Here is a 24088-nt window from a genome sequence, read left to right as displayed (position 1 = left end):
ACCTGGGGGGGCACAGTCTGCTAAGCACCGGACTCTTGATCTCAGCTCAGGTCTTGATCTCAGGGTGGTGAGTTCAGGCCCCACGCTGGGCTCCACACTGGGTGTGAAGCCCACTTAGGAAGCAAGGAAGTAAGGAAGGGAGGGAGGGGAGAGAGGAAGGAAGGGGGGGAAAAGGCAGAAGGTAGTTGTTTTTTTGTTTGTAGAGTTTTTTTTTTAAGTAATCTCTCCATTCAACATGGGGCTGGGATCATGACCTGAGCTGAAGGCAGACCCTTAACCAGATGAGCCACCCAGGTGCTCCACCGCTGGGATTTCCAATCAGAGTGCCTATACTCGGGCTTTCCATGATGGCTGAGAAGCAAAAGGAGCAGGGAAACCGGCCCAGTGTAGAGTCAGACTGCCTGGTTTTCATCTACGCACACACGCACCCTGCGACACACACACTTACCGCTCCGTCAATTACCCTTTACCCCGTTGGGGTGCGATGTTAACAGCAGTGCCTTTTTACACCGTCCCTGCCCGGACACCCGGACTTGGATTCTCGGTTTCAGGTTTGAGCACAGCGTCCTGGTCCTCCCATCCCCCTCCCTCCCCCCAGGACAGCCTTGGCTGGGATGGGACCATCTGCGCAGCTCAACTTACTTTCAGAAGTCGTCATTCCATCCATCTCGTCTCCTTGAAAGGAACGTACTTCCCACTCCTTTATACCAAGCGGCCGTGCAACTTGCTAGGCCAGCAGGAGGAAGGCATACAGGACCCAAGCAGGGGCTTGAAATGCAGTTGGGCTCACACAGCTGCTGTTGCTAGAAGAACCTTCCTGGGATAGCCCGTGGGTCCCATGCATTGGATGCACCTGCCAAGGACAGCCAAGGTCAGCCTACCCACCAACACCTGAGAGAGCCCAGCCAGGATCATCAAGCCACCCACCACGCCCAGCCCCAATCAGTCAAGCCCCAGATAACCTCAGATTTAGAGGAGAGGTCAGCCAAGATCAGCAGAGCCTTCCAAGCACAATCAGCTGACCCTCAGCGACCCCCAGATGTGTGTGCTAAATAAACATCAGTATGGGTGGGTCACACACAGGTTTTCATTCTTGATCACCCGATGAGGAAACTGACAGTTACCAGCTGTATACCCACGGACTCACCATCATTACATAGTGGCAGCGTGACTATGGGACGGCCAGATTATTTTATTTAGGATCCATGGGCCACATAGCAAGAGGGTGCCGGGAATGTTGTCAGAAATTGTACCCAGCTCCAGATGTTAAATGTACAGGATCTGGATGGCGGAAGGCGGTTTTACAACCGTGTAAGTTTCAGGATGATGTGGTTGGAGGGTTAACAGGCTTGGAAAACCCATTCTCGGGACTTCCCATGACTTGGCTGGACTTCACCCAGATTTTTCCGGAGGCTACATGACTTGTAACATTGCAACAGATCGAATGCAGAAGCAGCTCTGAGAATCCAGTTCTCTTTTATTGAGCTAGACATTAAGTATTCTCAAAAATGTGAAATAATTTAAAAATGTGAAATAATGCCACTCTTCTCATTAAACTTTTTATTTTGGAAAACAGCACTTTTCTTTTTTAGACTGTATTTATTTATTTGACAGAGAGAGCACAAGCAAGGGGAGCGACAGGCAGAGAGAAAGGGAGAAGCAGACTCCTCACCGGCCAGGAGTCAGACACTGGGCTCGATCCCGGGACCCCACGATCATGACCTAAGCCAAAGGCAGATGCTTAATCAACTGAACAACCCAGGCGCCCAAACATAGCACTTTTCATTTAAAATGTTGTTTATGCTAAAATGCAAGGAGTTTCCAAATGTCCAGCAACAGAGGCGCCTGGGTGGATCAGTTAAGCGTCTGACTCTTGATTTTAGCTCAGGTCATGATCTCAGGGTCCTGGGATCGAGCCCCGCATCGGGCTCTCTGTTCGGCAGGGAGCCTGCTTCCCCGTCTCTCTCTCTGCCTGCCTCTCTGACTGCTTGTGATCTCTGTCAAATAAATAAAAATCTTTTAAAAAATTTATTTATTTGACAGAGATCACAAGCAGGCAGAGAGGCAGGCAGAGAGAGAGACGGGGAAGCAGGCTCCCTGCCGAACAGAGAGCCCGATGCGGGGCTCGATCCCAGGACCCTGAGATCATGACCTGAGCCGAAGGCAGAGGCTTAACCACTGAGCCACCCAGGTGCCCCAATAAATAAAATTTTAAAAAAGATGATCTCGTTCCCTCTCCCTCTGCCTCTCCCCCCACCTTGCTCATGCTCTCTCTCAAAAAAATAAAAAAAAAATTTTAAAAACAGATGAATGGATAAACCAAGCGTGATACATGCATTCAATGGAATATTACTTGGCCTTAGAAAGGGAGGAAATTCTGACACATGCTACAGCTTGGATGAAACTTGACCACAAGATGTTAAGTGAAATGAGACAGATACAAAAGGACAAATATTGGATTACTATGAGGCACATAATATGAGGCTTATATGAGATCATAGGACAGGCAAACTCTGAGGCAGAAAGTAGACTAGAGGTTACCTGGAATTGAGGAAGGGAGAGGGGGAATGGGGAGTACTGTTTGATGGGTACAGAGTTTCAGTTTGGGAAGATGGAAACATTCTGGAAAGGAATGGCAGTGATGCTTGCACAGCAGGGTGAACGTTCTTCATGTCACTAACTGTGCACCTAAAATGTTTAAAATGGTAAATTTTACATTACATATATTTTGCCACAATAAAATATTTACGAAAAATATAATGAATTTATTATGGTTATTTTTAAATGACTCCATAAGTAAATTTTTGTAACTTCTCAGTCTTTTTTTTAAGATTTTATTTTTATGTAATCTCCATACCCAACGTGGGGCTCGAACCCACAACCCAGAGACCATGAGCCACTGGCTCCACCCGCTGAGCCAGCTAGGCGCCCCTTGAACTTCTCAGCCTTAATTTAATACTAAATATTAATAGGCACAACTCACATACACAAGAGCTGTTTGAGGTCCTCAATTTTTTTTAAGGTTGTAGGAGTGCCTGGGTGGCTCAGTGGGTTAAAGCCTTTGCCTTTAGCTCAGGTCATGATCCCAGCCACATCGGGCTCTCTGCTCAGCAGGGAGCCTGCTTCCTCCTCTCTCTCTCTGCCTGCCTCTCTGCCTACTTGTGATCTCTGACAAATAAATAAATAAAATCTTTAATAATAATAATTTTTAAGATTGTTTAAAAAAAATCCTAAGAAAAACAAGTTTGAGAACTTCTGCTCTGTGAGCAGCTGAGCTGAATCTGAGCTAACTGTCCCTGACACGTCTCTGCCAGAATCAAAAAATTCCCGATTAAAAGGCAAAAAATGTAGTTTTACGTTTCTTCCGGCCAAAGCAGACAGGCGACCTCTAGTGGAAGTACGAGGTATTGCTTGACGGCGCAAAATTCCTCGGTAATTTTGTAGAGGACACAACTCAGTGTTCACACACACACACACACAAGATCAAACTCACACACACACGCACACGGTCAAACACGCCTTCACACACACAAACTCTCATACAGACCCACATACACAAACACACACACACAGCAATACTGTAACACAGAGAACCAGCCTCACATATGGGCACACAGTCACACACGCATACACACACGACACTAAAAATAGCATATGATTAACAAAGGGCACTTAGTAAATTACCCCCATTCTCTCTTTTTTTATTGTAATGGAAAATGAGTTTCTTCCCAAAGCCATTAAATAAATGTTGAACAAGTAATTAAGATGAATCTAGGTTTGGCAGCATGCCCGATTAGAGGTCCACGATCCCTTAGCTGAAGTCCTTGGGGACGGATCATTTCAGAACTCAGAACTGCTCCAGTTTTAGAAAGGCAATTCTGAGCTAATGCTATATTTTGCGTAACACTCCCAGGGGCCTAAGGCAGCCCCCTCCCCATCAGACATGTTCATACATTTGCAGCAAAACATGCGTGAAAATTCACACCAAAAGGAGATAAAATAAAGAGCGTTCACCTGCCACCAAGTGGGCCAAAATTACCCCCAAAGAAATATTTTTCGGTTGTCACAGCTTTTACGAATTCGGAACTGTGGATAAGGGACAAGGGATACTGTTAGCAGGACCCTCGCAAGTGCCGGCACTTAGATTCCAACTTGGATTGTAAACCTGGGATTCCAGCCCCAGGGACTTGGCGACCGGGCGGACGGCGACCCTTCGGCGCCCCCTCCTGGCAGTCCCACCCTTCGCAGCTCGGCTGCAGATGGGATGTCTACTGGCTTTGGCCTGATCCAGCGATGGGTCCTGATTGGCCTAAACCTTCCGAGTAATCCCGCCTTCACTTGCCAGTGAGTGGTTGAACCCAAGGCTTAACCAATCGCACCTGACGGTTGCCTCAGGCTCAGGCATTGGCTCCAGGTTTGTCATGTGACCTGCACTGATCCAATGAAACTGAAGGAAAGCCCTTCAGCGCACCAATAGGGGCCAGGCCTCCGTCCCTCGGAGGGATGGGAAGGAGTTCAGGGAGGCACCCTGCGAAGCCGCTCGGGCATGAGGCTGACTCTATGCACAGAAAGAACCAGAAATGATTTGCTGAGCGCCCAGCTGTCCGACAGCGCCACCGTGCTGGGGCCAAGGCCATGCTTCCCTGAGGCTCCGTCCGACGACGGCACGGCGGGTACTAGTGCCCGCCCGCTACCACCCCACCCAGCACTCTGATGGGCAGCCTTTGCTTGAGGACCCCGAGAAACACACCGCCCCCACCGCCACCCGGACTCCCTCACGACCCTGTGCCAGCCTCAGGCCCTCTGGCCCAGTCCCTCCATCCCTCCCTCCTCTCACGGCAACCAGATGGGTGGAGGCAGCGATGGTTGCACAACCTTGTGCTCCATGCCCTGTACCGTACACTTTAAAATGGTTTATATGGTAACTTTTATGCTTCGTGTACTTTACACACACCACGGATTTTGACCACCCACTTTTCTTCCAGGCCACCATCTTGATCGACCCACCATTGGCCACCACCGTCCCTCCCTCACCTGAACCACAGGAGTGGCTCCTCCCTGGGCTCCCCACTTCGCTCCCACCCTCGCCCCGTACCGCTCCTTCCCACCCCGCAATGAGAGAGTCCTGTTGACAGGTAAGCTAGCTCTGTCCCTCCTCAGCTCACAGACTTCCCATGGCTTCACCTCACTCCAAGCAAAAGCCAAAGTCCTCAGGGCAGCCCGCTAGGCTCTGCACAATCGGCCCCCTTTTTCTCTCTCGGCTCACCTCCTCCTGCTCTCCCCATCACTCGGCTCTCCTCACTCACTGGCCTCGTGGTGGTTCCTTGAACAAGCCAAGCACCTGAGCCTAAGGGCCACCGCATTTGCTGTTCCGACTTCTTGGCACAAGCTTCCCTCAGAGGTCGGCAGCCCCGGCCCTCACTTCTGCCCAGTGACCAGCAACTCCATCCCGCTCTGTCACCTTGGCCCTGATTATTTTCCTCCTTGGTGCTTCTTATGACTGGACATAACGTATATCTAAGTTATTAATCCTATTTTTTGTGTCGCTCCTATAGTATGTCAGCTCCCTGGAGAGCAGGAAGTTTTGCCTGTTTTGTTCATGGCTGTGATCCCAGTGCCTAAAATAATGCCTCGCACATCATAAAGGTGCAGTCAATGTCTGCTAAGCCCACAATTAGGAGACAGTGGCCAAAAAAGAGACTGAGAGATCGTGAAGAGAGACCAGCACAGGGGAAGCGATAGGGCAGAGGGGGCTGAACCAGGGAAGAAATGGGAAAGTAGGTTGGGCGGGAGAGCAAGGTGGGCCTGTGAGGGCAAAATGGGGGAGGGAGGAGAAAGGGAGAGAAAGGCGAGAGAGTGAGTCAGAGAATCGAGTGAGGGACAGAGGCCAAGACTACACTGAGACAGGTCAGGGGAAGACAGAGAGCCAGAGACACATGAGAGGAGGGCAGGAGAGGACGGTGGAGACGGTGGCAGGTGAACTAATAGGAGTTATTTACGCTCTTTATTTTATCTCCTTTTGGTGTGAATTTTCACACGGTGGAGAGGACGGTGGAGAGGTGAGGACGGTGGAGAGGTGGAGACGGTGGAGAGGGAAACACAGAGACAGGAAGAGAAACCGAGGGATGGGAAAAAATGGAGCTGGGGAGAAGAGGGCAGGAAGCTAGAAAGACAGCCCCGGGGGGAACAGAGAGGCAGCAGCAGTCCCCACCTCCAACTCACCACTTGCTGGTCTCCAGAAGCTCCAGATTGACTTGATGTCCCTTGGGATCCAGGCTGGGGTTTTTGAATCCCTGAGGGACAGAATCGGGTGGAGAGAAAGAACATGTGATGCTGTTCAAAAGGCTCCAGGCAGCTCACTAGCTTATTTAATCCTCACTGAAACTCTGTACTATTATCATCTTCGCTTTACAGGACCAGAAAGGTTGAGGAACCTGCCCAAGGTCACAGAGCCAGTGAGAGGAGGAAGAGCGGGAATTTGAATCTGGGCATCTTGGCCCCAGAATTAGTGCTCTTTAACCATCACCTGTGCTAACTATAAAGGGGCGCTGTCTTCCTGGGTTCCCCTTCCATCTGGAGACCCCCTCTGGGAAGTGGGTGCTGGAAAGGTAGAAGGGAGAAAGGCAGGTAACCAGAACGACTGACATTCTCAGCCCAGTCCTCATCCACAGATGTCCCAGCCTGAGGGAGGAGGCTAAGCTTCACTCTTCTGGGAAAGTCCCAGTTCAAGGGAGGAGGCTGGACAGGAAAACTGCTTCCTGCCTATAGGGTCCAATGTCCTGCCCGGAGCCAGGCCTCCGTCTTCTGGGTAGGAAGAAAGACTCAACTACCTTTGACTCTTTCAGCAGGACCTGTTTCTCTGCCTCTGTCCACCAGGAGTGATGGAGACCAGGGAGGTTGTACGACTCTTCAAAGGCAGCACAGTGCTGGTAACTTCTTCTGTGATTTCCAGGGAGGCAGAGAAGCCCACTACCACCCCTGTCCACCCTCCTCTCTCAGACCCCAGGATGAAGGCCTCAGTCCCTTCTGGTAGCATCCTGACGTCTCAGGGTGACTGAGCTTCTATCCCTGACATTGTAATTATAGTAGTCACAATCCCCCAAACCCTAATTCTTGCCCGAAATCATCCCATCTCTCCCCTCATCTCCTGTGCTGTAACAGGAGAGCAGACCCTCTACCTCCCTCCAGACGCCCTCCTCTTCTGCCCCAAGTATCCGCAGAGCTGTGAAGTCCTTCACACTGTCTGACCTTCAACTGCCCCATTGCAGAGAAGCCTCCTCCCAGCCCCAAAAACCACATAATAGCGAGAGAAGAACACCCACCCCACCCCCACCCAGGTCAGGGGAGAAGCCACCCGATCCACCCAGGGCAAGAGAGATGAAGATCAGACGCGGGTAAGGCCTTCCCCTCACAAACTTGAAAGTAGAGACATCTCACAAACAATACAACACAGCATCGGGCAGTTGGGGCTGGAATTTATTGCACAGGGACATGGACACGGAGATTGAGAGAGGAGGGCGGTGGGCTGTGGGCTCTATGCTCAAAATCCTAGGAGGGTGTCAGGAGGCAGAGATCAGGATGGGGTCTGCCAGATGGTGGAGGACCCCGGCCTGACGGCAGAGGAGCGAGGCCCCGGGCCAGCTCCCCTTGGCGCCCCCACCCCCATTCTTCTGGATGACGACTCCGGAGACGCTAGGCGATGTCATGAAGAGGGAGCCCGGGCCCAACCGGGTAACGGAGCATCCGCCGTAGGGGCACGGGCTCTCGAGAAGCGGCGATCCAGCTTGGGTTGGAAGAGAGGGTTACCCGGGTCCTCGACCCCCCGCGGCCTCCGGCGTCTCTCTGGGTGTCTGACGGTTCGGGCGGCGGCTGGGGTCGCTGTGGCGGCGGCGGCGGCGGCTGCGCGGCAGCTCGAGCTGGGGTCGCGGCCCGCCAGGGGCTCCCAGGAGGCAGGAGACCGAGGCAGCGGCGGGCGCCAGGGCAGGCGGCGCGCCCGGACGGGCGGCGCACGGAGGGAACGGCGCGCTGGGCGGCGGGCCGGCGGGGCCCGCGGGGGGCCGCGTGGGAACCCAGATGAGCCCGTAGTAGACGGCGAGCAGCACGGCGGCCAACGAGACGCAGAGGAAGTAGGCGCAGACCGGGGCGAGGCGCAACCAGCGGCCCCGCGGGCCTTCGCTCAGCCCGGCGCCACCCGGGATCTCGCCGCCGCCGCCCACGCAGCTCGTGCCCCGCATCCCCGCAGCCCACTGGGCCCCGCGCAGCGGCCAGCGCAGGCCCCGCCCCCGCGCCCAGGCCCGCCCCCGCCACCCACCCCCTCGGAGGACCGCCTCCGCGTTCTAAATCTCCCTCGTCCAACCCCGCCCCCGCCAGCATGGTCACGCCCCCGAACGGGCGGGTCTCCTCCGGGCTCTGGGTCCGCCCCCTCCCCAGTCTCCAGCCAACCACCATCAAGCTAAGGCTTAACTAGCGTCCCGACCCCACCCCTCACTTAGCTCTGACCCCGCCCTAGGCCTGCAAAGCTAGCTCCCTGCGCTTCCGACTACCGCCCGGCTTCGGTGTGATGCACACACCTCTTACCTGAGAGCCCGCCCAGAGTCTAGCCCCGCCCTCCCCTTTCTGGCCTCCTCCCCCAGCCTTAACCCCATCCCCTTTCGGGATTCAGACTTCTCCCAGGCATCCAGCCCCGCCTCCGAGCTCCACGGCCCTGCGAGGTTCAAGCCTCACAGGCCCGCTCCGCTTCTAACTTGCCTTTCTCCGAATCAGACTCGCAATCTATTGCATTCGAAGCCGCCCTCTTCTCTCCCTGGACTCACGCTCTCTAGTCCAGGCTCCACCCCTATCCTCCGCCTCACTCCACTAGTTCTAGCACCGTACTGAACACGCCCCCGACCGAGGGCTGCACCCCACACCCGCATTAGGAACGCCCATCTAAACCGGCTCTCGCCGCTCCATCCCACATCTAAGGCCATTCTGCGCTCTAACTCCGTCCGCCAGAATTCTGGCCCCGCGCCGGCATCCTAACCACGCCCCCGGCGGGACCTCCTCCGTAGTGTCCTGAGGCCTAAACACCCCCGAAGCCCCAGCTGGGCCCCACAACCCAATCACGCCCCTTCCCCAACTCCTCCCCACCACCCTCTATTTCTCCCTCTCCCTAAAGTCACGGGATTCAGAGCGGTCTCCGGGGAGGAGAGAGCGCAGCCTGGGAATCCAGACTAACCCCCTCCTGCCGCCCCCACCCCATCAAGGCGGGGAAGCTTCAGTCCCCTCCCAGCAGCGTCTTCAGGAATTCGGGGAGGCCTGCGGGAGGAGGGGAGGGGAGGGAAGACGTATCAGGGGGGTGGAGAAAGGAAGACCCCCTTCCTCCCGCCTCTTCCGCCACAGAAAAGCCCGCCAAACATAGCAACCCAGCCTGCCCGGCCAGAAACACAGTTCAAAGGTTAGCGGAAGCACTGCGTTTAATAGGCGACGGGGCGGTGGCCCGGTAATTCCGAGTCCAGTGGAAGAGTCACCGGCTATCTGCCAGGCCCCAGATGTAAACCGGAAGGCAGCAATCTAGGCCCGGGGACCGGCATCTATCACCCCATGGCTTCCATTAGGTGGGTGATTAGGGGGCGTCTCAGCCCTCCCGGTGCCACGGCGCCCCCTGAAGCGTGAGACGGGACTATTGCCCTGACCCCACCCCGTTCACGGTCCCTGGCTCCGCCCCCCCTTACATTTAACCCTCTTCTGGCGGGAGTGTGACGGAAGCAGAGGACAGAGGCGCAAGGCGGCAGGTTAGTGCAGAGCGCAGAGGCCACGGTCGGCGGGCGCGGTCAGCGGGCGGCCCCCGGTGGTGGAGCGGCAGCCAGCACCTTACAGAAACGCACCCTCTGGAAGTCGGTGATCTCCGCGGTCTCCTGGCCCTCGGTGCCCGCCTCTGAGAAAAGAAGAGGCAGTCAGCGGAGGGGACAGTCTCTCCCACCTTCCACCAGGACACCTCCTCCCCCGCCCCGTCCAGTTCTGTCTCTGATCCCAACTAAGCCCGGCTGCAGTCGCCCCGTGCTAAATGGTTTATGGGTCTCGGACTCCCCTCATCATCGCAAAGGACCCACAAGCTTCGTGCACCCCAACAGAAGCCTGTTTACAACCGATGAAATCATTGTAGTCACCCTAAACTCTGTCCTCGCACACCCCAGCCGCCGCCCCCCTCACACTCCCACGGGCATAAACTGACTCGCATCACGCCCGCCCTATTGGACCTGTCCCTCTCTGCCCTTGCCCACGAAGAGTGCTGACCAGATCTCCCTTGGCTCTGCCCCAAACTCTAACCCCGCTCCTGGGGAGGTCCCTGGATCGCAAACTAGTTTGATGGAGGTGGAAGCAGCCTTGGGCCCAACATTCTCATGGGGGTCTGCGTTTCTATTCTAATTTATCCTACGTGGTTAGACCTCAAAACGCCCATCCTGCCCGCAGCTAAATCCGTAATTCTACCCCTCTCCCATTTAAATTCCTAATTTTGCCCTCAGCCCCGCCCCCTTGAACCTAGCCCCACCCCATCACTTTTAGAGGACATCCCCAGACACTGGGGTCTGCCTCCAAATCCCAGTCCCATCTCGGCTCCACCTCCTCACAGCCCCTCTCCCCCCTCCACTCAATCCCCTAGCACGAGATTCTCGTTAGCTGCACCTCCTTGACCTTGGCCCCAGTCTCGCAGGACCCTAGTACTGTAGCCTCACCCGCACGTCCACAGCTACGCCCCACGTACCCAGCTCCGCTCTGTCCTACTCTCCCCAAACCCTCCCCTCAGCGCCAGAGGGAGAAAAAGAGGAAGGAAGCTGGCCCCATTGGGCCCCGTCCACTCCCCCACCTGGAGCTGCGTCAGACCTTTCCTCCTCAGCTTTCTGGGTTCCTGGGAGGCTGGGCCCACTCTCCAGGGAGGCTGGGGCTGGCTGGTCACCTCCTGGGGAAGGAGGAGGCCCAGTCAAGTCCCTACCCCTCCCAGTTCTCCCCCACCCTGAGAGAGAAGGCCCTGGGGGAGTGAGGGGTGTTCAAGGACACACTTGGGGAGTATCATTTGAGGACTTGAACTCTTTATTGGGGACGGGGCATTCCAGAGACAGGTATGGGCTGTCCTCCCTAGCCACCAGGGCGGTGGGGCACCCAGGGTCCTGGGGCCCAGCCCCAGACAGTCCCCACGGCCAGTGCACCCCCGGAGCGCGGGCGCGCGCACACACACAAGCAGCTAGCTTCATGCATTTCCAAAAGGCCAGGCCTCGCCCGGGGACAGGACACCAGCCAGGTGAGCATCCCGGGGAGAATTCAGCTCCATCTCTTCACCCCAGTCAGACACAGGCTGGTGGTCCCCAGGGGGTAAAAAGGGGCTAGAAGGCGTGGCAGGGGCCTGGGGCAGTGGCAGGGGCTTCTCTGGCCCGGGTGGCTCTGTGTCAGCCTGCTCACCGGTGGGACTTCCGGTGCGGCTTCCCGTAGGGCTTCTGGTGGCCTCTGCCTCCGGGGGTTGGTGGTCTTGGGCTGGTTCTTCCTCCTCCTCATCAGCCTCTTCTTCTTCTTCCTCGACCTCCTCTTCCTCCTCCTCCTCACTCACATCTTCCCACTCCTCATCCTCCCCCTCATCCTCCTCCCCCTCATCCTCAGGGGGCCGGTGGGCAGGAGGAGCTGGGGTCTCCAGTGGCTGTGGGGAACACGAGGCAGGTCGGGGAGAGGAGGTGGGCCCCGAGCACCCCCAGGCCCCCTCCCCAGTGATGAGAGCCCGCCTTACCTGCGTGGCCGTCTCCTCAGGGGCAGTGGGCTGGGGGGCCTCAGGGGCCGGGGACACTGCCTCCTTCGTTTCCCAGCGGTCATCATGGTCACTGGAGGGGACAGAGGAAAGAGGTGAGGCCCGGGTGGCCAGGAAGAAGGGGCATCTCACCTCCACGTCCTCCCCTGGAGAAAAGCTGCCAAATTCAACTCAGGGCGTGAGGGGGCTGGAGCTTTCCAGGAGCGAAGCCAGCACATGGGAAAGCCGAGGAGGAAATGGGGGGGTGTCCCCAGGTGTCAGGGACAGACAGATGGAGGGGCGCCAGGTGGCAGAAGAGGAGCGAATGGAGATGAAGGGAGAGATGGAGGTAAAGCAGAGAGCTAGGCCCGATCTCCCCAGAAACAAGAGCCAGACCCACAGAGAGACGAGCACCGAGAAAAGACGGGGCGAGACAGCACAGACATGCCCCCACGTGCAGGAGTCAGAACCACCACGGATCGAGCCAGAAGCCCTGCTGGGGGCACAGGGGTGTGCACACACCAAAGGAAGGGGTGCCCCCACCTGTAGGCACGAGGGGCTGCCTTGGTCTGGGGTCGGCTACTCTTCCTCCTCCTGCGGCTGACCTCCGCTTTGTGCTGGGTCAGGAACTCCCTGAAAGTGGGGGGCTTGGGGGGCCGTGTCCAGGCCTCGTCATCTGCAACAGAATCCAGGAGGAGTCGGGGACAGGGGCGTGGCGCAAAGTAACCCCTGCGCCGGGCCCTGCCAGCTGCCCCCCCGCCCCAGGACACCCACTCACCATAGCGGTGGGATGGTTCGAGGGCAGCAGCTGGGCCATCCTTGAACCTGGGAAAAAGAGAAAGGGGGTGAGCACGCAGCTGGGGGAACAGTGGGAGCAAGAGGGGTGGGAAGAGAGAGGGAGACAGATGGGGGCCAGGGTCAAAAATCAAGATCACAGATGGTCAACCAGAGGAGGTCACTGATTAGAAGGCAGACAGGATCAGGGGACGGAAAAGAGGCAAACTTGGCATTGTAGTGACAAACAGAAAAAAGTCAGTATTTGACCCCAAAAAAACAAAAATTTAGGAAGTACATGATCTCTAGCTTCCAGTCTGGCCTCAGTTCCTATCACTGTCTCCCATCTCCCCAGCTAAGCAGAGTCTCCTACCACACAGAGCTCCGCCTCAGGGCCTTTGCACCTGCTGCTCCTGGGACAGTTCCCCAGACTTTTCAGTGGCCTGCACCCTCACCTCCTCCAGGCCTCAGCTCAGACCCTCCTAAACCCCTAACATAATCACATGTTATTTTATATATATCACCAAAGTCTAAAACAAGAGCCTCCATCCCTCTCCATATTCTTTCCTGTTCTTTGTGACCTGCCCCTGGATCGAGTGTCTACCTTTCCAACTCGACTCAAGGCTCCCTGAAGGCAGAAGTGTTTCATTCATCACTGTATTGCCATCACCTTTCATGACACAGATAAGAGAGAGACTCAATAAATATTTGCTGACAGGGGCGCCTATGTGGCTCAGTCAGTTAAGCATCTGCCTTCAGCTCTGGTCACGATCCTGGTGGAGTACCAGGATCAAGCCCCGCGTGGGGCTCCCTGCTCAGTGGGGAGCTTGCTTCTCCCTCTCCCTCTACCCTCCACAACTAGCCGTGCATGCTCTCGCTCTCCCTCAAAATCTTAAAAATTTTTTTTTTTTTGCTGGGGAGCCTGGGTGGCTCAGTTGGTTAAGTGTCTGCCTTCAGCTCAGATCATGATCCAAAGGTCCTGGATTCAAGCCCCACATCGGGCTGCCTGGTCAGTGGGGAGCCTGCTTCTCCTTCTGGCTGCTACTCCCCTGCTTGTGCCTTCTTTCGCTATAACTCTATCAAATAGATAAGTAAAATCTTAAAAAATAAAATAAATCTTAAAAAATAAAATCTTGGGGGGCGCCTGGGTGGCTCAGTGGGTTAAGCCGCTGCCTTCGGCTCAGGTCATGATCTCAGGGTCCTGGGATCGAGCCCCGCATCGGGCTCTCTGCTCAGCAGGGAGCCTGCTTCCTCCTCTCTCTCTACCTGCCTCTCTGCCTGCTTGTGATCTCTCTCTGTCAAATAAATAAATAAAATCTTTAAAAAAATAAAATAAAATAAAATCTTGGGCGCCTGGGTGGCTCAGTGGGTTAAGCCGCTGCCTTCGGCTCAGGTCATGATCTCGGAGTCCTGGGATCGAGTCCCGCATCGGGCTCTCTGCTCAGCAGGGAGCCTGCTTGTGATCTCTCTCTGTCAAATAAATAAATAAAATCTTTTAAAAAATAAAAAAAAAAATAATAAAATTTTAAAAAAAAAAAAGCTATGGAAATCAAAGCACGCACGCGCTAACGGACCAGCTGCAAGCTGCGTCAGAGATACAAGGGACGAACCCGGACAAGGTCTCCCTAAATTTAAGCCTCCAAAGGGTCAGCTACAGTATCTGTGCAACGTATTCTCACACTTGCACAAGCTCTGCCCCCTGATCCAGAAATGAACGCTCCGTGCACTGGGCACACAGCCAACAGCCTCTCTGTCCAGCCAGCACCAACCAAACAGGGCCGGCGTGAGACCTTCCCGAGCAGCAGGGCAGGGAGCACGGCATAACGACGACAACGGCAGGGGCGGCCGGGGGGCTCAGTCGGCTGGGCGTGCGACTCTTGAGTTCAGCTCCCGTCATAATGTTGGGGTCATGGGATCAAGCCCCACGTGGGGCTTTGCACTCAGCAGGGAGTCTGCGTGAGGATTGTCTTTGTCTCACCCTCTGCCCCCGCCCCCCCCAAATAAAAATAATAAATAAATAAACTCCAGCTGCAGATCTAACGATGACTGCTGGCTGGCTCTTCGGTCCAGAGACCACCCTCCTATCAATGACACAAGGAAGAGCTTCTCCTGAAGTTGGACTAACGGGCTGCTTCCTGGGGCCCAAAAGGGGACCCGGCCAGATAAGGGTAAAAGTGCCCCCCGGATGAGGGGTGTGGGTTGGGGGGCGGGCATGCAGTTTGAAGGTCTCATCACTGGCTGCCCGTCCTTGCACCTTCCCTGTTTAGAACTTCCATCCATGCCCTTAGCCAGGGCACCGCTACACAAACCACCAACTAGATCAGCTTAGTTTCCCGCCACAGCAATGCCGCCGTCGCCAACAGGGCAGGGAGCGTGTCCCCCTCCCTCCCGCGCACCTGCCAACGCCATGCCCGGCACTTCTCCGGAGAGCGTCTGCCGCCTGAGCCCCGGAACGAACCCACGGGGAGCAGAGCACAGCCTGCACCTGGGAGCCAAGCCCAGCCGGGATGCCAGAGACAGAGACAGAGGGAAGTCGGGGTCAAGGCCAAGGAGCCAAACGGGGGCGAGCAGAGGGGACACTCACATCCCGTCGGTCTTCTCGGCATCCCACTCCCGCCGCCACTGGCCAGTGGGCTTGCGGTGTCTCTGCAGCCGCTCCTGGTCGATCTTCTCCCTCTCCTGCTTCCAGCGCAGATACTCTGACCGCTCCCGGCCCGTCATGGACAGCGTCATGTCACCAGCGCCGCCTAGGCCGGCCCGGCGGCCCTGCCCACCCACAGACAGGCAGTCAGGGCCCCTTTCCCCAGCCCGGCCCACCCCAGCCTCTCCCCCATGTGCCTGCTGCACTCAGCAGTAGGGCCATGCCCAACACAATGGGGGACAGGCTGGAGGCTGGAACCAGGTCAGCTCCCAAGGCACCTCTGCGGAGAGGCCGTCCCAGATCGCTCCCTCTCAGGTAGCGCCCTCTCTAGTCCCTCTCCCTGCTGGAGTTTTCTTCACAACCTTTCGCACTACCTGACACCCCACTGCAGGTTGGTTTACACAGCACACCCCCCCCCCCCCCGAATCAATTTCATTGGGGCAGGAGCTTGGCCCTAAGACAGTCCCAGTGGGCACCTGAGTGGCTCAGTCATTAAAGTCATTGCCTTCAGCTCAGGGCATGATCTCTGGGTCCTGGGATCGAGTCCCGTCGGGCTCCCTGCTCAGCGAGGAGTCTCTTCTCCTTCTCCCTCTACCAAGTCCCCCCACTTGTGCTTGCTCGCTTGTTCTCTCTCCCTCAAGTAAATAAAATCTTAAAAAAAGAAAGAAAATAAATAAAAAGAAAAAGCCCTAGCACCTAAGTCCATATCCAGCACCCAAAAGATCCCATAAACACTACTGACAATCCCGAGAGGACGTCACCCAAAGGCTCCATAAAGCTAAAGAGGAAAGCACGATGGTGCCCAAACGAGAACGGACCATCAGCTCGGGGCTGAAAGACGGGGAGGGGAGGCTGCCCCCCCACCCGCTGTCTTGGCCACCCTGGGCCTGGTGCTCAGGCACGCCCCTGGCACCCCCCCATCAACGGTCGCTGCAGGAAGGACAGGCTGTTGGCAGACTGGGGCTCGACCCAGGGTGCCCCGGCTGTCGGCACCCACCTGCCGCTCCTGCTCTAGGCCACAGCGCACCCGCTCGAAGTCAGGCCCCCCCCAGTTGCGCCCATGCCGGCGGCTGCCTTCCCGCCGGTCCCGCTCAGGCTCCTCCAGGGGCCCGCTGCGTCGTCGGGGGTCATCCAGGAAGTTACGCACCGGGTTGGGCTCCAGCACACCTTCCTGCAGGCACAGGGAGTGGGGGAGGAGGAGTTGGAGAGCTCACGGGGGGGGGGGGGGGGGGGGGGGGGGGCCAGGCGGCTCCGCCCCGCCGCAGGGACACCCAGGGCACTGACCCGCTGGTTGCGCTCGTACTCTGCTATCTTCTCCATCTCCTCGTTCATCTTCTCAATGTTCTGCCGGCGCCGCTCCTCCCACTCCTGGGGGCAGGCAGGACACAGACAGGGACACCGGGCGTCAGCATCCGCGCGGAGGAACAACCACAGCAGGCCAGAGACTCTCTGCAGACGGGCCTGCTCGCCAGTCCAGCTCCGGGCTGGCATCTGGGCATTCGGCTCCCGGCACGTTCCCGGGCAACGGTTAGCTATGAAGGGAGCTCAAAGCACCTCGGCTGTCTGTGCCAACGGTGTGGCATGTGCTGGGCGCCCGCTTTCCTGCTGGGGTCTGGAACTGGGGTTTGTACGAGGCAGAGGGGACCTAGGGAAACCCCAGGCAGGGAGTCCCTGGTAGGCAGCCCTTTGTCATCAGGATTCAACGCTGGAGGAACTGAGGGCACCATAAGGTGTGGCTGTAACACACCAGATCGCTCCCGAGCCCGCATCCGATCCCCTCCAGATGTCGTCCCCTCCGCCTTCTCCCCTTGGTTTCCCACTATAATAGATCGCAGCCGCCAATCTTTCCAGGGGACCCCTGTAGCCGGAAAAGGAGCCAGGGACCACAACACCCCACAGCTGTCACAGAAATGATGTCCGTAACAGCAGTAATAACCTGGCAGATGGTGAGGTGCCCCCCACTCCGCCGCACAATCCATTCTCCCCTTCTTCTGTGGGAACAGAACTTTAGATGAGCACATGGCCAAGTTGCCAGAGAGGACATTTGCATTCCCACAGCTTGACACACGGGGGAGAAATAAACTTCCACCTGGGTTAAGCCACGGTGTCCTGAGGTCTTCTGAGGACAGCAGCTTAACGTGTGCAAATCATAAAGACCCACAAGGAATGTTCTTCAAGTGCTTCCCCGGAGGGCTTCGATGCCTGATGTCCCAGCATGCTCGCAATACGCTTGAAACCTGACTCTTTTACTCTCCTGAGAACTCAGAAGCTCCCAGGGGGGAGTGAGCTGCCCAAGGGCAGGGAATTAATCGAACCAAGTTGACCCCAAGTCCACGGTGGGCCCTGAGCCGCTCTGCTAGACAGTCTCCCAGCCCCTGACCCGCGCATCCGGGAGGGAGGGCAGTTGCAGGGACATCACTGCTCCCCACGAAGAAATCCAGCTGCGAGATGGACAGAGTAAGAGAGCGAGCGAGCGCACATGGACCGGACGGAAACGTTGCACCAGAATGAGCAACATGAGGGGGATTAAAAAAAAAAAAAAAAAAAAACAGGGAGAGCACACGAAGCACCCGTCAGGGGGAGGGAGGGAGGAATGAGAGCGAGAAAGAGCCGACGGGGGGACCGAAAAAGCTGATGGAGAGGCGGACAGACAAACAAACACCGGTCCACGCTGAGAGTAGGACCAAAGAGCAACGAGACGGTAAGCGTAAGGGCCTCTGCTGGATGACCCCGGCCTATCCCGGGCTTCTACCTTGGATTTGCGGTCGGCAGCTGAGGCATCTCCAGCTCCAGAGAGATGAGGGGACCCCCTGGCCCGGCCCCTCCTGCCACGGCCACCAGCTCCTCCTCGAGGCTGCTCCCCAGAACTGGCCTCCCAGCTGCGGGCCGCCCGGCCCATGCCTGCCCGACCTCCCTGCTGGGGGGGCATCCGGCCTCCCTTGCTGGCCCCTGGAGGTCGTGGGGTCCCAGGAGACCTCCGGGAGGGACCCAAGCTCTTCTCCTGGAGGAGGGAAGGGAGGAAAAGTACAGTCACCGGGATGAGGAGACTGGGACCCCCCAAACCCTGAGAGCAGCAGTGAGATCGGAGGCCAGCCCCAGAGGTGAGGCAGCCAGCACGGAAGGGATCTCAGGCCCCAGGTCTCCATGCTCACCCTCTCTCTGTCCTAAAGAGTCCCCCACCCCAGTGCGGAGCTCACCGCCTCCACCGCCATGTTCTCCTTCTCCACCAAGCGGCCTTTCCGGGGAGCTGTCACAGCCACTCCCTCAAGTTCGGCTTTTTTCCGGTCCTCCTCGATTTCCTAGAACCAAACAGCAGGAGGAAAGTGTCAGAGGTACTGGTGCCAGCTGGATTCCCATAGCCCCCTGAACTCCCCCCAAGACTAGCCCCTACCTAGGCCTCTCTGCTGAGCTTGACAGGAAAGCTGGTCAGTTCAGCATCTTCCCCACCACCACCGCCACACCATGCTATTCTCCAGCTCAGAAGCCTCCTGGGGTACCCATCTCTTGAGTATGAGCCAAAGGCTTCCCCACAACCTATGGGGCCCTACAGCGTCCAGCCTCATGACCACTTGACCTCATCCCCTACCCTCTCCCCCATCTTCTCCCCCTCACTCACCCTGCCCTTCTCACTGTTCCTAGAACATATCAGGCTCAGACCTGCCTCAGGGCCTTTGCGCCTACTGCCCCCTCTGCTGGGAACACTCTTACCCCAGAGAGCCTTTAGTCCCTCACCTCCTTCAGATTTCATTTTTTTTTTCCCTCCTCCTTCAGGTTTCTGCTCCTGAAATGTCCCCTTCTCAGAGAAGCCTTCCCTGACCTTTCCTACTATTCTCTTGGCCCTTCTCCTGTTCACTACCCGGCATTACATGTATTTTGCCTATTGTCTGCCTTCCCCCCTGCAACAGATGCTGCCTGAGGACAGGGGTATCTGGCTCTTTTGTTCACTGATGTATACCCCAAAGCTAGAATCATCCATGACACGCAACAGAAACTCAATACGCCTCTTCTTTTTTTTTTTTTTTTATGTAAATGAATGAATGCATGAAAAATGAATAAATGAAACCCATTCTTACTCTCAGGCCTCTTCTCAGGAAGAGCCCCGCCAACCACCCTGGCACTTTTGACAAAGACCTCGGCCGCATCATGACCTCTCACTCCTCACAGCCTGTCACTGAGCCCTCCCAAAAGCCCTGTCCCACGCCCGGCACCTCCTCTCCTTCCTCTTTGGTCTCTGGGCTCCGGTACCCCCTCCTCCCAACCAACACCACACAGCAGCCAGGGAGCTCTTCCTAAAAGGCTACTCTGACCTGATCCCGCTCCGGCTCCAAAGCCCTCCAGGGCTCCCCGGTGCCGTCAAGAGAAAGTCCAAACACCCAGTCTGGCTGCCAGGGTCAATATCCCTCCGCGGACCTTCCAACCTTAAGCTCTGAGTTTCTACACAAACTATTCCCTCTGCCTGAAATGTACGGCTCTTCTTTCCAGCTGGTTAACTCACCCTTCGGGTCTCAGAATCTCCTCCTCCAGGAAGCCCTCCCAAGTATCCCCCACACTGGGTGAAGAGCCGCCTTTGGCTCCCGCCTGACCTCTAAACTCCTGTGGCTCACCCCAGCCCTACTGCGGGTCAGCACGGCCTGCAGAGTGGCCGGTGCTCCCATTGGACTGTGAACTCCGGACTGTGAAGTCTGCAATGACCTCATGGATGTCTCAGTCATAGCTGTGTGTCCAGCCACACTCAGCCTAGAGCCTGGCAGTGAAGGCCCCATAAGCATTCCTGCATGAACGATGGAACGATGGAATGAAAGAAGGAATGGCAGGCTAAGGCCTTTGGCTTTTATCCTGAGAGTGATGGGGAGCCATGAAAAGATTTGAAGGGAGAGGTGAGGGAAACTCACTGCGGGGAGGAGAGGGGATGGGGTCTCCCAGGGCGGGGCTAGGGCACCTGGTAGCGCCGGATGAGGGCCTCATTCTTTCGCCGAAGAGCCTCGATCCTCTTGTCCAACTCGGCATCCTTCTCCTCCTTCGATTTCAGATCCAGTGTGGCTGACTGAGAGAAGGAGACAGCTGAGAACAGTAAGAAAAACCTATACCCAACCCAGTGCCATTGGATCCAGGGTCTGAGTCCTTGGGTCCCCTCCTCCCAAGCCCCTGACCCAAAGCGTAGATTCTAGAGAGCCCACTTTCCATCTCACCATTCCACTGGCAAGGTGGGGCCAGGGTCCCAGCAACCTTCCCCTGCAGAATCTGGACACAGCACTGGGGGTTCCTGAAGGCAAAGGGAACAAAAGGACTAAGGCCAATGTCTCCCCAGTCTGCTTCCATCTCACCCATACCCGGGATCCTCCCAAACACACATGCACATGAACAACCCCAGCTGCACCCCCAAGAGAATTTTAGTCCTCATTACCATTCCCTCTTCTTGTGTGAGCCCGACCCCTACCCGGAGAAATCTAGAGTCCACCACCTCCTGGACATTTGTGCCCATTCCCTACTTTAAACACTAGAGTCGCACCCACCTTGGGAAAGCTCTGGTCCCACCCTACAGCTTAAGGAAACATCCAACACTGCTCCCTTCCAAAAGAAGATTCTAGCCCAGCCTCTAGACCCCAGTGCTGGGAGTTTTAACCCAGGCCTCCATCTCCGGAGTGCTTTAGACACATCCTCCCGCTCCCCATCTATACAAGAAGATTCTAGGCCCACCTTTCTTTGCCCACTCCGGTGCCCCTCCATCCCCGTGAACCGTCTAAACCCACCTCTTTCCCAGGAACGGTTCAAAATAACCCCACACAAAAACAAGCTCGAACCCTACACGTTGCCCCGACCCTGGGAGAGCTCTTTAAACCCACGCCTCCCTCTGGGATGTCCTAGCCCCGCCTCCAACGTCCGGAGAAAGGTACCGCTGCCTCCCCAACAACCCCGCATATATCCCCAAAACAGGCCCGGTGTCCACTGGCGAGGCTTCCTGGGCTTGGCTCAACCCAGGGAACACTCTACCCGCCCCGACGCAGAAAACTGCCCCACCCGCGCGCGCCTTTGCAGGAAAAAGCTCCAGCCTCTACCGGGTCGGGAAGGCCACGGCCCCGCCCCACCCCAGGACCAACTTTCTCACCCCGCCTTTCCCGCTAATCCTTTGACCCCGCCCACATGCGCGTCTTTAACCGGACCCGCTTCTGATTCTCCCAGCCCTCCCCCAGGCCCCGCCCCCTGGTTCCCACAGCAACAGCCTGAACACGCCCCCTACTCTCGCGTTATTACACCGGCCCCACCTCCGATTTGCCCAGCCAACCTCCCGGTCACGCCCCCTGCCGCCCAGCCCCGCCTCGTCGTGTCAAACTATGGCCCCGCCCCCAGTACCCCTTCCGAGGTTCTGGCCCCGCCTCCAGCGTCCGCGCGAACGCTCAGACACCCGGCAAAACTTTCTGGCTCCACCTTCAGCATGCCCCGCCAGCACCCTGGCTCCGTCCCTGCCACCCACAACTTTTTGGCCCCGGCCCCACCCTCGGAAGTCAGGGCCGACGATCTGGAGCCACTCCACGCTCAGGCAAAACTTTCTGGCCCCGCCCCCAGCACGATCGGCCAGCGTGCCAGCCCCGCCCCCTAGCTCTCTGGGCCACACTTTGGCTCCGCCCCCAGCACGGGCACAACTTTTCAGCCCCACGCCCCGGCCCCACCCACAGCCCGGCCCGCCCGGGTCCTGCCCACCCGCCGACGTCCCGCCCCACCGGGGCCCCTCCAGCTTCCCATGTGGGCGTCCTGTCCCGCCCCCCGCAGAGTACGCTGCCCCACCCGCACCCGCTCCCTCTCCCGCCCCACGTGGGACGCCAGGCCCCGCCCCCTCCGGGAGCGCTCCCGACCCCCTCCCCCGGTCACCTGTCCCGGAGACCCCGCGGCGTCCGCTACTCCGGCTCCGTCGGCCTCCGCGTCCGCAGCTCCCGGGCCGCTCGCGTCACTTCCCGCCCGCACCACGTGAAGAGGGGAACTAAAGAGGGTCACTTCCGGTCCTGCCGGCCCGTTTCCGGGAACCTTAAAGGCGCCGCGCCCCCGCGGGTGCAGGCGGGAGTGTGTCTAGGTGGTCCGCAGGGGTATTCTGGAAGCTTGCTCAACTTCGTTTGGCCTAGATTACCTCCTTCGGGGGAAAGGAGACAACAGCCCCTTTCTGGCGTTTACCTGCTTCCTCTTTCCTGGTTCCAATAAATAGGTACCAGGCACGAGGCAAAGACTCCTGAAAATCTGACCTGCCAGATTGTGCTGGAAGTGGCTGGGGAATCCCTCACGCTCCTGCCAGTGAAACCTTAGAGTAGAAGCTTAAAAATTTCAACCGATTGAATCTTTCCTGGACTGAGTGCCAGGCTGGGGTAAGGTGCAGTGCATGGGGAGGAAGGGGGTCAAGGAGTTGAGCTGGTGAGGGGAGGCACAAGTAAATACGAAATAACAGATACAGAAATGTGGGAGATACCTTACAGAGAGGCCTCCGGGTAACGGCGGTGACTATCTAGGCCGACAACACGGCCTGTGCAAAGGCCCTGTGGTGAGTGAGCATCTTGCATTCCAGGGACTGGAAGAAGCTCAGAGAGGGATCCGCTGGATTTTGTTACAGAGGCCAGGGGGTTAACACGCATTAACCAAAAATTCGATGTAATGAACCTATCATTACAATTGATAAAAAGCATTGACAGTTATAAGTGGTCAGACCAGATTCCCTGAGGTTGCTGGCAATTTTATCTTGAGACTCAAAACAGGAAGAGTGGAAGCACCTTCTAATCCCTGGTCCCTTATAAGGTTACTGTTAACAGCTTTTCAAAGACCTTTTCTACATATACAACCGAATTTTTTTGGAAGTCCCCAAATTCCTGCCAAGTTCACTATCTACTGCTTCAGGTCTTTATTCAGATGTTAGCCCCACTTAACAGGCCTTCCTTGAAACTGCCTGTCTGGAGATTGCAAAATCTCCCATCCCTTTTCTTCTTCCCACTCTAGTTTTCCATTTTACCATTCACCCTCTAAACTACCCAGTGTCATTTCTCTTGTTCTCTGCCTGTCTGCTCCCCTGTGTCTCCTCTTTTTGTAACTTGCTACTTCAACAGGGCCTCATACATAGTAAGCTGTCCCCTCCCCACAAAAAAATGTGTTTATGAATGGATCAATCTTTGTTACTACTATTTCCTCCCTTCTTATGAAACAAAACCATATATACTATTCTGAGATCATATATCTTTATTTAAGCAATTAAAACTTCTGTGTGATATTCCGTCCTACAGATGGGCCATAATTCGCCCTGCCTGGTCTCATGGATGTTTTGAGTTGTTTCCAAATTGGGGAGATGGCCGACAATGCTACACTGAACTTCTCTGGGCACACATCTTTGTAAGTGCATGACCCATAAGCTTGCTCAAAAAGGACTCCTGAGGGACGCCTGGGTGACTCAGTTGGTTGGACGGCTGTCTTCGGCTCAGGTCATGATCCCGGGGTTCCGGGATCGAGTCCCGCATCGGGCTCCCAGCTCCATGGGGAGTCTGCTTCTCCCTCTGACCTTCTCCTCGCTCATGCTCTCTCTCACTGTCTCTCTCTCAAATAAATAAAATCTTAAAAAAAAAAAAGGACTCCTGATATCGTGATTAAGACCACAGACTCTGAAACCAGAAGGCCCAGGTTTGAATCTCAGATCTATCACTTACCAACCACGTGACCTTGATCTATCACTTACCAACTGCGTGACCTTGAGCGACATATCGAACTTCTCTGGAATTCAACTTCATCTGTGAAGGAGATACTATAACACCTCCCTACTGGGTCTGTAGTGCAAAAGTGAGTGGATTAATGAATGAAAACACAGAAAGTGCTTGGCGCGAGGCCTGAGATATTGTTAAGTCCTCAATACATGGAGACCATTATTATGACTTCTAGGTAGACAAATTCCCAGATCA

General features: G+C 56.4%; 2 protein-coding genes across 13 annotated transcripts; both read right to left on the bottom strand.

Annotated features, from left to right (window-relative positions):
* Positions 1 to 7458: 7458 nt before the first annotated feature.
* Positions 7459 to 8245, bottom strand: INAFM1 (InaF motif containing 1). The gene has a single exon (XM_047711767.1). The coding sequence runs from the start codon at positions 8232 to 8234 to the stop codon at positions 7803 to 7805; it is 432 nt and encodes a 143-aa protein (XP_047567723.1). The 5' UTR covers positions 8235 to 8245; the 3' UTR covers positions 7459 to 7802.
* Positions 8246 to 9158: 913 nt separating this feature from the next.
* Positions 9159 to 22104, bottom strand: CCDC9 (coiled-coil domain containing 9). Of its 12 annotated transcripts, XM_047711758.1 has the most exons (15): positions 20681 to 20908; positions 20357 to 20430; positions 20107 to 20211; positions 18365 to 18466; positions 17920 to 18168; positions 16452 to 16535; positions 16165 to 16338; positions 15111 to 15292; positions 12531 to 12577; positions 12296 to 12428; positions 11756 to 11846; positions 11437 to 11668; positions 10847 to 10939; positions 9867 to 9916; positions 9159 to 9297 (listed from the first exon to the last, which is right to left on the bottom strand). In XM_047711758.1, exons 1-15 carry the CDS (start codon positions 20892 to 20894, stop codon positions 9280 to 9282), a joined length of 1848 nt encoding a protein of 615 aa, XP_047567714.1. In that variant the 5' UTR covers positions 20895 to 20908; the 3' UTR covers positions 9159 to 9279. The 12 variants fall into 12 exon arrangements, with proteins under 12 accessions (XP_047567714.1, XP_047567718.1, XP_047567717.1 ...); XM_047711762.1 differs by lacking the exon at positions 10847 to 10939; XM_047711757.1 differs by lacking the exon at positions 9159 to 9297 and having other exon boundaries at positions 9385 to 9916.
* Between the last annotated feature and the right edge of the window lie 1984 nt (positions 22105 to 24088).

This window comes from Lutra lutra, chromosome 17 (genome assembly GCF_902655055.1).
Source record: "Lutra lutra chromosome 17, mLutLut1.2, whole genome shotgun sequence".
NCBI classification, from domain to species: domain Eukaryota; kingdom Metazoa; phylum Chordata; class Mammalia; order Carnivora; family Mustelidae; genus Lutra; species Lutra lutra.
This window is presented reverse-complemented; position numbering and strand designations above follow the sequence as displayed.